General features: G+C 49.0%; 1 protein-coding gene across 2 annotated transcripts; it reads right to left on the bottom strand.

Annotated features, from left to right (window-relative positions):
* Window positions 1-4053: 4053 nt before the first annotated feature.
* LOC117711361 (polyunsaturated fatty acid lipoxygenase ALOX15B) lies at window positions 4054-13765 on the bottom strand. Of its 2 annotated transcripts, XM_034506955.2 has the most exons (14): window positions 13609-13765; window positions 13302-13524; window positions 12936-13017; window positions 10047-10169; window positions 9738-9841; window positions 8656-8828; window positions 8301-8447; window positions 7992-8195; window positions 7071-7157; window positions 6771-6940; window positions 6480-6601; window positions 6280-6380; window positions 6032-6202; window positions 4055-5606 (listed from the first exon to the last, which is right to left on the bottom strand). In XM_034506955.2, the coding sequence occupies exons 1-14, from the start codon at window positions 13753-13755 to the stop codon at window positions 5427-5429; spliced, it is 2034 nt and encodes a 677-aa protein (XP_034362846.1). In that variant the 5' UTR covers window positions 13756-13765; the 3' UTR covers window positions 4055-5426. The 2 variants fall into 2 exon arrangements, with proteins under 2 accessions (XP_034362847.1, XP_034362846.1); XM_034506956.2 differs by lacking the exon at window positions 7071-7157 and having other exon boundaries at window positions 4054-5606.
* Window positions 13766-14418: the final 653 nt, after the last annotated feature.

Raw genomic sequence — 14418 nt, 5'->3', positions numbered from 1 at the left:
TGTGTGCGTGTGTGCGTGTGTGTGTGTGTGTGTGTGCGCGCGCGCACACAGCAACTCACTGTGACTGAGCCCAAGTCCGGAAATTCATACCATGAAAAACTAAATGTTTAAGAAAGTACTGAGAAAAGAAAGATTTTTTTTTTGAATGATCAAAGAATGGAAAAATAGAAACTTTCCCTTCAAAACAGACTCTAGAGAGATGGCACAGTGGTTAAGGGTACTTAATTCCTCTTTCAGAGAGAGGCCCACAGTTCAGATAGGTGGCTCACAATTGCCTGTTACTGCTGGTGCCCTCTTGTGGTGAGCAAGCACACCCATGGTGTGTTCTGGTATATTCATGTAAATGGGGGGGTGGGAGGGGGATGGAGGGAGGGAGAAAGAAAATGTCTTGGGAGAAAAGGCTAATAAGAATGAGGTCATTAGCCTTGACCAGGGAAGAGAGAAATAAGACAATATTATGTCAAGCTTATCCAGAATTATAGTCTCGGGCAAACCATTTCTCAAATGATCAATGTGTATATATCAAGAACTGGAATGAACATGACCCAGGGATGAACCTACCCACAGTGGGCTGGGCCCCCTCAGCCCCTCCCACATCAATTGCTTTTTGTTTTGTTTGTTTTTTTGAGACAGGGTTTCTCTGTGTAGTCCTGGATGTCCTGGAACTCACTCTGTAGACCAGGCTGGCCTACGAACTCAGAAATCCACCTGCCTCTGCCTCCCAAGTGCTGGGATTAAAGGCGTGAGCCACCACTGCCCGGCTCCCACATCAATTGCTAATCAAGAAAATTCCCACAGGCTTGTCCACAGGCCAGCTTGATGGAAGCCTTTTCTTAATTGAGATTCCATTTTCTTAGATGACCCTAGCTTGTGACATGGCAAAAGTCTTTTCTGTAACAAACTAGTGCAAGACTATCAATGCAATGCCAAACCATGTATCTTCCAAGATTAGTGTTTTGGGTTTTTGTTGTTGTTGTTGTTATTTATTTTGTTTTTCTTGTTTTGCTTCGTTTTGTTTTTTTGCCAGCTGAAACAAGGCTGGAGGGTTTATTTGGTATTCCACCACACCTGCAATAACAGGGCTTATAGGCTCACAGGCTCACAGGGTCTGAATTGAAGCCAGCAGTGGCTTCTCTAAGCTTGGGTAGAAACCGACTGCAAGGATTCCCTACAGCTAAGAACCACTGGATTTTCCCTTTTCTTGAAGATGAAAGTTCATCTCAAAAGACATGCTGAGGGGCTAGAGAGATGGCACTTGTTGCTCTTTCAGAGGGTTAGGTTCAGCCAGGGACTCAAGTCAGGTAGCTATGAGCCAACACTAACTCTAGCTCCTAATGACCTGATGCCCTCTTCTGGTTTCTTCAGGCACTGCGCTTAGGTGCACCAACAACATAGTTTTAAAAAAAATTATTATTTATGACAGACATCAAAACAAATTATTTATAATTGGGACACAACAGTGTTCCAGTTCACAAGTTCATCCATGCACCCAGGTCAGGTTTGAGGTTATAGGCTGATGAGGCCACTCACCTGTGGCCTCTTTCTGGCAGCTGCTATAGAGGAAAGGTGATGCCCTAGCAGGAGTCTGCCCATGAATCAGTAAAGCGTCAGGTGTCCAGATTCCAGAGAATGACGAGTGTCATTACCCAGATCTCAGAACATCAGAACTCAGGCGGCCAGACTCCCTGGGCTACTGGGGGTTGTTGGTGGCAGTGGCGAGGCACCCACTCCCCCACTCGTTTAAGGAGTGCATCTCAACGGGATGTGTCCCGCCTTCTCACTTCCTGTACTTCCTTAGGCTTGTACATTCTTGCCTGGATTCCCCCCACCCCCACCCACTTTCCCAGGAACCACAGAACCTGGCTTCGTAAAACCTGCCCCTTCCGAGACCTGTAAGAAGGGACCCTGACTCTGTCTCACAGCCTGAAGTCTTATCAAAGTTTCTGCCATGCTGTCTGTGGTATAGGGGCTTGAAATCTCCTCAGGGCCCCACCATGCAACTGTCTGTCTGTCCAAGCTATTAAGAATTCTTCTAATAAACTCCTCATCTAGAGGGACAATCTATCCCAGTGCCTCAGACCTGAGACTTCTACTGCCTATCCATTCAGCTATTTTTTTTAAGACATAAAAAATGGTTGGATGTATCTTGTGCCTCAGTACAGGGCTGGGCAGATGACATCTAAAGTTGAGAAGGTTTAGTTTCTACCTTCAAGAATGTCATGGTCTAGTTGAGAAGACAGATAAATTAAGACAGGACTTTGGGAGTTGTTTGGATATTAATTTCTGTATTTAGGATGCTTTTGCCAGGCAGTGATGGCGCACACCTTTATTCCCGGCACTTGGGAGGCAGAGGCAGGCAGATTTCTGAGTTTGAGGCCAGCCTGGTCTACAGAGTGAGTTCCAGGACAGCCAGGGCTACACAGAGAAACCCTGTCTCAACAAACAAACAAAAAACCAAAAAAAACAAAAAAACAAAACAAAAAAAAAAAACAAAAAAAACAAAACGAAACAAACAAAAAAAACCCCAAAAAACAAACCAAAAAAAGGATGTGCTTACTGAGAACTTCTGCTATGCTAAATGCCATATTCTACCAAGCTTACAGTGACAGAGGTAAGGCTGGAGTTCATACACCAAGCCTCCTCTCAGAGGTGCAGTGGAAAGGGGCATCTCAGCTCCAAACTGCTTATCTTGGAAGTGACCAGCATTACTTCCTCTCAGCCCATTGGCCAGATTCAGTCATGTGGCCCCAACCTAACCCAGACAAAAGGTCAGTTGGAAAATATTGGGAAGGCCTCATGATTCTTAGTGGGCACAACCTCATCATGTGTGGGAAGCCATGGCAAGGCCTTACTCTAGGCAAACACTCACCCTTGGCTCTCCTATCTCCTCTTCTTTCTGCTTACTTTCCATGATTCACTTGTCAGTTCTCAGAACTTCAAACAAAGGCTCATAGCAACCCACCTGAGTAACCCTTCCTCCTGATCTCTAGATTTAGCCAACATCCTGCTAGATAGATGTTTTTAGAACTGTTGGTAACAGAAAGGCTTTGTGAGAATAACTTAGACTCCACAGCTGCAGCTAGCTTTCTCCATCTGCAAAGCCCTCTTTCCTTTCCTACCCCTCCCCAGATCCTGTTTTTAAGTATATAACCTGTGTGAACAATAACAATGTTGCCAGCTTGATCAGACTTCCTGACTTGCTGTGCCTCCTTATTTTCTCACGCATCTCAGTCCTCTCCATAGGGTCTAAGGGTCCCACTTGATTGTCCAGCTGGCCTGGACCATCATGGGTTTCTGGCACTCAGTGTTCGGAAAACAGCCCTCTTCAGAAAGTTAAATATTGAGGCAAGTAAGTGAAGGAAAGAAGTCAGCAGAAGCTTCGCTCTTCCCACCTCCAGGCTGAGGAGAGTGGGCTTCGGCTCTTGTGTCTCAGCTGCTTGCTAGATTTCCAGTCCCGCCTGAAACAGCAGGGTTTAACAGCTGAATACTCAAAGCCATGTCGTTTCACCTCCTCTTATGACTTAAGCAATCAGGAATTGTTTATGTTTTAGTGTTTGGTTTTTATTTCTTAAAGGCTGTGTAGGTATGTTTGTCTGCAGTGGGTATGTGCACGTGAGTGCAGGCCTGAGGAAGCCACAGATGTCTTATCCCCCTAGGGCTAGGGTTGCAGGCAGTGGTGAGCCACTCGGTGTGGATGCTGGGAACCAAACTCAGGTCCTCTGGAGGAGCAGACTCTTAACCACAAGTCATCTCTCGATCCAAAGGACTTGCTCATCGACAGAAACCAAAACAGTTTAAGAGATGCATAACTCTACATCATTTTTTGGCACAGGGGGTCAATGAAAAATAAAGAGTTCAAGGGCTGTCTGGTCCTCAATGCCCTTCCTTCCTTTCCTTCCTTCCTTCCTCCCTCCCTCCACTCCCTCCCTTTTTTTCAGTTTTTCAAGACAGGGTTTTTTTTGTTTTGTTTTTCTATAACCCTGACTGCCCTGGAACTCACTTTGTACACTGGGCTAGCCTCAAACTCACGAAGATTCTCCTGCCTCTCCATGATAAGTGCTGGAATTAGAGGTGTACACCACCACTGCCTGGCCACACTGCCCTTCTGAAGCTTTTATTATTAGTTTATTGGATTCAATGGTTAGATTCATAAATATTCTGTCTATCCACCCATAATTAACATATGTACATTGTGTGTGTGTGTTTACAGGACTACTCTGCCTGTCAAGGCCTCTGATCCTCTGGAGCTGGAGTTACAGGTTGACTGTAACTGACATGGGTGCTGGGAACCAACAGAACCTGGCCTTCAGGAAAAGCAAGTGCTCTTAACCATTGGGCCATCCAGCCCAAGTGTGTATGTTACATTTGGAGTATTGCTTCATAAAAATCTTATGGAATTGAAGACAAAACTTTTGATGTCTGTAATGTGAAAATCACCAGGATACTTGGAATGGGCTCATTCGTTACATTAATAAATGTCCAGGGACTCTGAGCCAGGAAAACAAAACAAAAACCCAACAAAACCAATCAAACAAAAAACAAACAACCCCTCCCCCACTGAGCTACAGAGTGTACACAAAATATTGGAATTCTAGAAGGAAGATGGACTTTAGAAAGCAAAATATTAGAGGTTTGAGAATATATTCTAATTCTCTGAAAAGGGGGCCTGGATCAGAACCATCTTAGGGGTAGCTTTCACAAGAGGTGAAGTAAAAATGGTAGAATCTACCTCTCTCTTAAAAACAATAATTTTTATGTACACTGGTGTTTTTGGAGTCATCATGGCCACAAGAGGCCTCTGGAGTTAGAATGACACATGGCTGTAAGCTACCCTGGTCTTCTGGAAGGGCAGCAGTGTTCTTCTGCACAGAGCCATGCCTTCACCCTGTCCTTCTCTTTGTGCCTGACTCTAGGAATCCCTTCTCAGAGCTAAACAATTTCAGTGTGAGGTCATAGGTCATGATGGACCACCTCTGTGGTAGACTTTGGGTTGATCTACTTCCTGTGTTGCTGAGAAGTCTGCCTTTGTGTCAGGTGACTGTGAGATCTCATTGGATGTGAGCCATAGACCTGGGTTCAGTGCTTCTGTTACAGTCCATGGTTAGTGGCATACACAGCAAAGCAACTAGCAAAGTCCTTCAGAGCTAAAGCTCAGGGGCTCCAAACATTTTGATGACTCTCTGGTGTGAGATCCTGTGTTCTGTAGGAGTTTAGGTTTGTCTGTTTTTATTTTATTAGGGCCGTGTGTGTGTGTGTGTGTGAGTGTGTGTTTCAGGGGTGAGTAAGATGGGGCTTGGTTGTCGGGGAGAAGCATATGGTGACCTGTATTATTTTGAAAGACTACTTTCTCTCTGTGACACGTAGCCTGGAGAGGCATGGTCAAGAGTTCTATATGTCACATGGGACCGACTGTCTTGTGCATTATTTTAGATGGAGACACTGTTCTCAATGAGGGGAGGATCCAGGTAGGTGTAGGGCAGTGCCAGGCTTTGGTTCCTCTTCCTGATGCCCTTGGAGATCTGGATGAGCTTTCTCTGGAAGGCAGCCACGCTTCTCCGTGGGGCATCCTCTGTGAAGTGTTCATCTGGATAGTGGCCCAGAGGCCTCTGGGGACCAATCACAAGGTTGAAGTGCTGAGGTCTCCATCTTCTGAGCAGCTGCAACCTACCATGGCTGGCTATACCCACAGTTTGTCCCTGGGCCCAGTCACCTTACACAGTCCTTGGTTGAGCTTCACCGTGTCTCTACCCTAAGCCTTTTCCTAAATGACAGTGAACTGTCAGCAATTAGACTGTTTCATATGAAGATTTAAAGGAGCATTTAGTCCCACGCTTCCATCACTGATGAACGTGAGTTTTCATTATCTATTTTTGGATACTTGATCCTCACTGTAAGATGGTCAAGGGCTAAAGTCATTGGGAAATTGAGGTGCATGTGTGTGGGGGGGCATGGTCAGAGTTAATTTGTGCCACAGAATGTAAACAATTCACTATGCAGCCTAGCCTGGCGTAACTCTCAGCTCCCTACTTACACGGTCTCCAGGCTCCTTGCTTAGTAGCCAGAGGGCAATGATGACATCACATGTGGCATTGACTGCTGGGAGCGTGGCTATGAAACCCTCAGGCCGAGCCTGGCCTTTGGAAGTCGGTGGTGGCAGCTGCATGGTAGGTGGCAGATTGGGCATCCAAACACAAGAGTCAAACTGAAGGCAGAGAAGATAAAATGAGACCAAGACTCTGGCCCTCTATCACAATGGCTGTAGGCCTGACCATTCCTTACCTGGCCTGCACTGACAGCTGCATGCTTGGCTGAGCAGGTGAATATCACCATGGTGACATATTGGACCAGGGCTTCCTGGGTATCCAACAAGGAGGGCATACCTGTTGGAAGAACTGGGCTGGGGTCAGGCATCCCGGGGAACTGAAGACCTGACAGAGAGGCTCGGGTGATGCCATGCCCAAGGGCTAAGGTGCCTGTACCTGAGCTTTCTCGGCTGAGGAAGCCCTCAGAGAAGATCTCCCTCACCCAGGCCTGGAGCTCTTGGTCATCTCTGACAGATGCATCACTTGGGTAGTAGATGCTGACTATCTCAGAGACGAAGCTACAAGGAATACCTGGATTCATTCCCTGACTCCAAACTCCTCTGTGAGAACCACCCTTGCCCAGGGTAACCCACATAAGCCCACCCCCCTATTGTGAACCTCTCCAGTGCACCCCATCTCCTGCCCAGGCTTTCTGCCCAAGTGGCTTCCTGGTAATGGTTCCCTCACCTCTTTATTGCCCCCCAGATCTGCATCCCATCATCTCGGTAATAGTAGCCTGGGATGTCTTCCATGTCTCGGGCTCGGATATCTTCAGGGAAACACAGGACAGAATAGTTCAGCTGCTCCATGTTTCTCTTTATCAGCTCAGAGAATCCTCCAATGCCAAGGCCTGTGGACTGAGGGAGAGAACTTCTGGCTTCAAAAGCAGGGGCAGCAGAGGTACTAGGGTAACAGGGGTCACACCCACCCCAGATCTCCATCTTCTTCAGACTGAAGAGAGCCCAACCCTCCAAAGGCAGCTCCTACCTTGTCGACCACCTTCCCAGGGGCAATGAGCAGCTCACGGGCGAGTGTGTTGATGTGCAGTGTGTACCGAATGTGAGGGATCAACAGCTGGAAGGAGATGGCAAAGCTGGGGAGCCCAAACTTGTCCCCACAAACCACTCACCCTGTGAGTCACACAGAAGGAGTCAGCAAGGACAGGAGGGTGCAGTTTGTGACAGCGTTCCCTGCCCAGTGAAGAAGGCTAGGACCCATAGCATCTTGCCTAAGGCTTTCCAGCAGGCCTTTTCTTCCCTCTGACACCAGATCGGTTTGTAAACTGAGAACCTTGGGAACATCCTGGGATTTCCCATCCCTGTGGCAGGCAGAGCACCATGAACAGCTGGGCTGGGGCCTGGCCATGTGGAGCTGTTCCTCACAGTGCACCTCAGAGAAGCAGGTGCTGCAAGTCAGTCAGATGACCCAGAGTGAAGGGCATAGAGCAGGCCCCTTGGCCTTCACAGGGCACATTTGTTACTTCCACCAAGCTAACATTTTTCTGAGAAGGCAGGGCTTCCCCTCCCAGGGAGCTTTACACTCTCTGATTTCTGCTTAGACATTCTCTTGGGCCCTGGATATGGCCTTACTCTGTGTTCTTCTGTCAGAATGGGAACCCTGCATCCAAGCCTGGGAGGATAAGGCCAACTGAGCAAAGGCCACTTAGAAGAGGCACCATAGGACACGGCAAAATCCAAGCAATCTATGGGATTGGCTATATACATATGCCACCTTATGTGTTTTGAGAAAGGGTCTCTGTGTAGTATCCCTGGCTCTCCTGGAATTGTGCTATGTAGACCAGGTAGGTCCCAGAGTCATTGTGATCCTTCTGCCTCCGCCCTCCAAATGCTAGGATTAAAAGGTGTGTGCTACCATGTCTGGCTTGAGCCAACTTGTTGAGCCACTGACCTTGAAGAGAGGGTGACATTGGGGCAGCTGGCGCAGTGTGGCCAAGGCAAACACTTCTGGAATCAGGTGGGCATGGAACAGATGTGTGACAGCCTCATGGATGGAAAACTCAGCATTGCGCACCCAGGTCTTGGCCAGTAGCCAGTCCCACTTGTCATCGCTGGGCAGGAAGATGGGGTTGTCTGGCCCAGGAGTCTGTTTGAGCTGGTGGGCAAGGCCAGTAGGGAGGCAGCCAGTGTCAGTATCTGTCAACCACTCAGTGGTACCCTGTACTTTGCCATTGCCCCTGTCCCCTGCCTTCTTACAGACCTGGACGGCGATGGGGAGCAGGGGTCCGGACCCTGAGCTCTGGTATAATAGGGTCATTGGGGCTGCAGAGAACTGAGGCTTTCCATTGATGACATTGGTTTGGACTCCAGAAAGAATGCCATGGTCCACCAAGAACAGGGAGCCCTTCTGCAGGAGAAAAGGGAGCCATGACTGCACCTGGCTTCCTGAAGCAAGGGCAGGTAGCAGGAAGAAGACCCAGGGTTACCCAGAAGTGCATTCTGAGAGTTGGTTCTTGGCATGCAAAGCATAGTTGACCACTCTGTCTCAAGTAGGGGGATGGGCCTGAAGAACCTAGGGTAGGGTTTGCAGAGCTTACAGTCTGGGCTCCACCTACCTCCAACTCAGCCTGCAGACTGGTCCCAGGGCCTAGCACTGGGGCCACCATTTCATCAGTGACAGGGAAGTTCTTTGGGAGGCTGCGGCAGCGGCGAATCAGGACTGGGTTGAGGCCATTTAGGAACTGGGAAGCGAAGAAGGCATCTTCCTGCCAGTGTGCAAACACATACTCTGCAGAGGGGGAAGGGAAAGGAAAGAGGGGGACCACTCACAGAGGCTCCCACAGGTCTCCTCCTTACTTGCATGAGGGAATTGTGTTTTGTCCCTACTGGGTACCTATTCATTTCTGAGAGCGACCTCCCCTGACCCCTTTGATTTTGTTATTGCCTATTCCTTAATCTCAGCCCATCATCATGCTGTCTACCTGATACTAGCCTGGGAGGCTACCAACCTCTGTCCTCAGCTACAGCTCCATGGCTGATCATCCTGCTGGCCCTCTGCCTCCACCCCACCCCCTGAAGCACATTTAGAGTCATTCCCACTGGTGGCTAGCCCCTAGCCTCACACTGTGCTTAGGAAAGCCTTCATCTGGACACAGGCCGCTCAAACATGGACATGACTTCTGCTCCCCGACTTTCTCTTACTGCCCTTAGGCCACAGCATCTTCTTTTATAGCCAGCCCTTTCTTCTGTCTTCATGGCCTTCATCTTTCCTGTCCCCTGTCCCTACAGCACTTGCTGCCCTATGCCCCTCATCCTCAGTGTTAACTCCCACTGAACCCCCCCCCTGTGAGAGCTTCCTGGGATGCCCTGATAACTAGGGAGAGTCCTGCTTTCACCCTTTGATGTGACTTTGAGTCTTATGAAAAACCAGAGCCTGATTTCACTGTGAGGCCTGAGTCCACAGCCCCGACCATAGTTTATGGATAACAGATGGACTAGGTCAAGGGTTCCCTCTGCCTATCACCTCTTTTGTGTCTAGGGGAACTAAGTCTAGAAGGAAGGGCAAGGAGCCTGGCTGAAGTCATAAGGTAAATTGTTGCTCATAGTTAACTACTTAATGAATTTTGTTCGAGCATCCTGGCAGAGATGGGAACTGATATCCCAGAGAGAGCTTAGGATCCTAGCCTCAGTGGCTCACCTGCTGCTGGAGTCTTGTGGAAGTTAAACATCCTTCTCATCTCCCTCAGACTCCTCCAGAGTCCCGTGCGGTCCAGGAGCCCTTTGAATTTCAGCTCTGTGAACCTGATGGAAGATGTGAGGTGTGGGACTAGGCCCCAGGAGACCTTCCTCTGTCTCTCTGAGGTAGTCAGTGCCCTAAGGTAGCCACTGTCTTATAGGACAGGACACTATTCCTTAGGCAGGGCTGAGTGAATTCTATAAGTGAAGTAAGGAACTGAGGAGAAGAGAGAGTGTAGGACTGTGGGCAGTGACAGGGAGGCATCCTCACGCAGAGTGGGCTTTAAAGAAGAATTTGGCATTTTTCATCGCAGAATACTTGATGTTGAGGTCCAAGTCTTTCACAGTCTCGTTGTCAAGGCAGTGAGGCCAGCCTTCGATGTATGTCTTCCAGCTGGAAGGGGGACAGGTGAATCAGCAGCAGCAGCCATAGGAGCCCTCGATTGAGACAGAAGAATCCCTGCCCCAGGGGACCCTGGCCACAGCTAGCCCCTTCTGCCAGCAGGGGCTTTCCTGAGACCCTCCCTTCCCCTGTGCTCACTGGGTTGGTGGAAGCTACATGTCCCCACAGGGAGACTTCTAAGCACCTGACCCAACTAGGGTCAACTGGAGGAATTTGAGGTTGGAGCTGAGCCAAAGCCCTGGGGTGTCTTAAGTATGTGAATGTTGGGTCTGGGACCTAGGAAGAGTGGGAATCCAGAAAAGCAGAGGGGAAGGGAGGGAGGGAAGGATGGAGGAAAGGAAGGAGGGCAGGAGGAATAGACAGAGGGAGCAAGGGCGAGCAGAGAGTGGAGAGGAGAAAAGGCATCTGGTACCTGAGAGGGAATCACCTAGGTTTGTGGTCTGCCTGTATTCTGTGGACACACCTCCTTTTGCATTGATCTGAACCCCAGGATGCCTACACAGATGCACTTTGTGAAGGGATGGGTCCTGGGTGGGGTTATTCCCAAGGAGTCATTTGCTTCTGGCAGACATCCCATCCAGAGGTGCTGCACCTTCCACAGCTTGTGGAGCTGAGTCAGAGAACTCTGCCCTGGCTAAGGTGATTGTGTCTCAGCCCCACAGTCATGCAACCCATAGCCAGAAACATTTTAGGGAAATAATAAAATATTATTACAACAAGCTTAACATTTAGTATTTGGGACATTTAACAAATAGTCTTTTAAGTTGAGGCCAATGTAGTTAGACCCTTTCTGTACCCAAAACAAATTTAAGAAGGCTGGGAACATGGCTCAGCAGTAGAGCACCTGCCTGGGATGCACAAGGCCCTAGGTTCAATCTCCAGCATAAAAAATAAACCTAAAAAATTAAAAATTAAACATTAAAAATGAACTGCACATTGTCCAGCCTAACATGTATTTGACCTCCAAATGCAAATCATTGGTTATGTACATGCAGACATACAATGTTAAAAAAATATAAGTAGAGGGTGTTTTTAGATTTCTGATTTTTTAAAATTTCTGAGACAGCATTTCTCTGTGTAGCCCTGGCTATCCTGGAACTGGCTCAGTAGTCTCAGACTCAGATATTAGTCTACCTCTTGCCTCCAGAGTGCTGGGGATTAAAGCACCACTGCCTGGCACACATTTAAAAAAAAAATAATGAAAATAATAAAATTAAGAGGGCCAGGGATATAAAACAGCAATGTGTGTTCACTCAGAATGCAACGGACTTAGATTCAATAACCAGTATCCAACAAACAATTTAGTAATGAAACATGTTTTATATTTGAGCCTTTGATGTCAAAGGACAGTTTGCAATTTAAGTGTCCTGCCACCAGATGGTGGCCAAACTCTTTGTCTCAAGCAACCCAGCGCTGGCTTCATCTGGGGAATCTTGGTAAGAGGCAGATTCTCACTTAGTAGGTATGAGGAGGGCCTGAGTGCTTGCCTTCCCTGACTGGCACTCAGAAGATGCCAGTGCTGGAGTCTGAAGTCTCACTTTAATCATAACTGCAGAGGGTCCAGGCAGAGAGAACAGACAGGGAACAATGCTAACCACACACATTTAGGCAGGGCTTAGCATTCATGTTGTTGAGTGCTTTTATTTTCTTGGTGGTGGTGGTGGGGCTGGGTCTCAACTAAACTGAGCCTCCAGTTCACTACACAGCTATTGGTGATCTTGAATTCCCGATCCCCCTGCCTCCATCTCAAAAATGATGAGATTATAGGTATGTCTTATGCGATCTGGTACATGTGGTGCTCGTGATCATCTTTAAGGATTTACTGGTTACATGCTCTACCCACTAGGCTACAGACAGAGCCCTACTTTTGTCTTTTATATTAAACACAGTGCTGAAGAAGAAGCCCACAGGCCTGAATGCAGAGTTAGACTCCCAGGTCTTACCAACCCCATTCTTAATCATTCTCTTTTGTTTTCCTAACAATTCAAACTGAGAAGAAAACACAATCAAAGAGAGAAGACCTCCCAGCTCCTTTTCTTAGGATCTAGACTGGCCCTGCATCACCAAGGATATAGATTTCAACACCTGCCCCTCTCCTCTGTCTGCTGCTGTGAGATTTAGTGTCATGGCTTTCATGACAGAAATCAAATCACCAGGAACCAAAGGAGCCTGTGCTTGCTCAGTGTCCAGAGACCTAGGGCAAAATCAGGGGGCCCAGGATTTGGGAAGCAACCAAGACTAAGGGCACCAGGCGGTTTTGAAAATGTCCATCTGAGTACAGTTGCTGACTTTACCCCTGTGAGCTCAGCATGTAGGAAGCTCTCTGCTCTGACTCTCAATGCTGAGCAGGCAAGGCAGAAGAGAAGGCACCCCTGTCTGAGAGTGTCTCTGTGGCCTAGGGATGTTTCAAGGTCCCCCTTAGATGCCCTGAGTTCTGCCTCTATTTATGGGGGAAAGCAACAACCCCTCCAGTGAGATAAAAGGAGAGGCAAAAGCAACACCACCACAGAGTGAGCTGGAGAAGGCATAAGTCTCAGGGCAGGGTTGTTTCAGCAGGGGGTTTCAAACTTCAGTGAGTGGCAGAGTCAGCTGAAAGGCTTGGTAAGATGCAAGTCTCTCTGCTCAGCGCCCAGGACAGAAACAGAGGTCCTGCAAATCTGCTATGCTAACACTGCTGTCCCTGGGGTTAGTCCTTGATTTGGCTGCTTCCCATCCATTAGTGAGTCCTCCGGCAGGGGTCACTATCTCCCTCCTCACCTGTACATCTTCTGCCTGGTCTCCAGCTCCTTCTGGCGCTGATCCTGCAGTACAGGGTGGTGGTCTTGCCAGGACACCTTGGCTACCGGGGTGGAGGTGGGGGTGGGTGGAAAAGATACTCTCCTGATCGCTGGCTTCAGACATTCTCCCTCTGGCTACTGTCTATCATCCAGTCCCCTCACCCCGCGTACATTTCTTCCATTGCAAGCTGACTGCCATCACCTCTGCTTCTGCCAGCCCCCTCCTTCCTCCTCTGCCCCTTCCTGGTGTCCACACCAGTTCACCTCTCCACTCCCCAAGCCTAGGTACCTTACCCTGCTGTGCGCCTCCCGCAGCCTCAGCCAGTTCCGGCCCCCACCCCCTCACCTGCTCCCTCTCTCAGCACCAGCTCCCCTGCCCCTTCCAGCCACTGATAACAGGGGAAGCGAAGTGCAGCCCCAGGTAGCCACTCCAGCTGGAACCAGCAGCAGAACCAGGCATCAGGAGGGAGAGACAGCAGAGGGAGGGGCGCCTCCGGGGGTGCCTTGTGTACTCGCAGCATCAGTACAGCGCCAACGTCGTGGGGGAGTGTCACCTCGAAGTCTTCTTCCTAGGAAAGGCTGTTTAGTATGCTGAGGACGATCCTCTGGCTACCTTCCCCACAGTCACCATTGCCTGCTCCCCCAAAACTCACAGCACCAGCGTTGAACTCCTTGCCCAGATGGTCCAGAGGTACTAAGGGGCTCTCTCCGTGGGTTCCCACGATGCTGACAGACACTTTGTCCCATGTGCCAGCTCCACAGGCCTCCCCGGTGGATACTCTCAGCCTGAATTTAGCCATCCTCCTGGCCAGTCTGGCTCTCTACTGCAAGCTGGAGTACCTGGCTGGGTGGCTTAACCTCAGGGATGCCCCGCCCACCAACCCAGGTTAAGGGATGTTGGGAGTCGACTTTTAGCAGAAAGCAGCTATCAACTTTGCAGCCATCTAGAGCCATATACCCTGATAAGAGACTTGTTTTTCAGCAGCCTACAACAACTGAACACACTTTGACAAACATCTTGTTTATCCCCCATATAGCTTGTTTTGCTGTTTAGTGACCCCCAGCTGCATGGTACACGTGGTAAAATGTCTTCACCTGTGTTCTCCTGCTACTGCTTATAAATACCCAGGATTTTCTTGCAAAGGATTCAGAGGGAGACAGTAAAGGAGACTTGACTATACACTCTGTTTTGTCTCCATTCTTCGATTCTCTTCCCTTCCCCCACTCCCACTGTCTCTCTTGGTAGACCCTGACCCACAGACCGGAGCAGCACAGCGTCTTGGGACATTTTGGCCCCCAAGAGTGGGGCAGCTTGGGCTGAGACATTTTGGCGTTCAAGGAGAGGCAGCAAGAATGAGAAGACCCAGTGAGGGAGGTTAAACAAAGGTGATTGCCACAGGAATCTGCCGCCCCGAGAAAGGTAAGTCAGGATAATGAAAATGGGGCAAGAAATAAGTCAGTCT

The sequence above is a fragment of the Arvicanthis niloticus genome, chromosome 6 (assembly GCF_011762505.2).
Source record: "Arvicanthis niloticus isolate mArvNil1 chromosome 6, mArvNil1.pat.X, whole genome shotgun sequence".
NCBI lineage: Eukaryota > Metazoa > Chordata > Mammalia > Rodentia > Muridae > Arvicanthis > Arvicanthis niloticus.
The sequence above is the reverse complement of the archived record's forward strand: the minus strand, read 5'-3'. Positions and strand labels throughout refer to the sequence as shown.

Coding starts and splice junctions, on each gene's coding strand:
- LOC117711361 (XM_034506955.2), bottom strand. CDS start 13,755: ATGGCTAAATTCAGGCTGAGAGTATCCACCGGGGAGGCCTGTGGAGCT. Junction 10,170..12,935: donor ACCAGGCAGAAGATGTACAG/GTGAGGAGGGAG, acceptor TCCCCCTTCCAG/CTGGAAGACATACATCGAAG. Junction 8,196..8,300: donor TGCTCCCCATCGCCGTCCAG/GTCTGTAAGAAG, acceptor CTTGCCCACCAG/CTCAAACAGACTCCTGGGCC.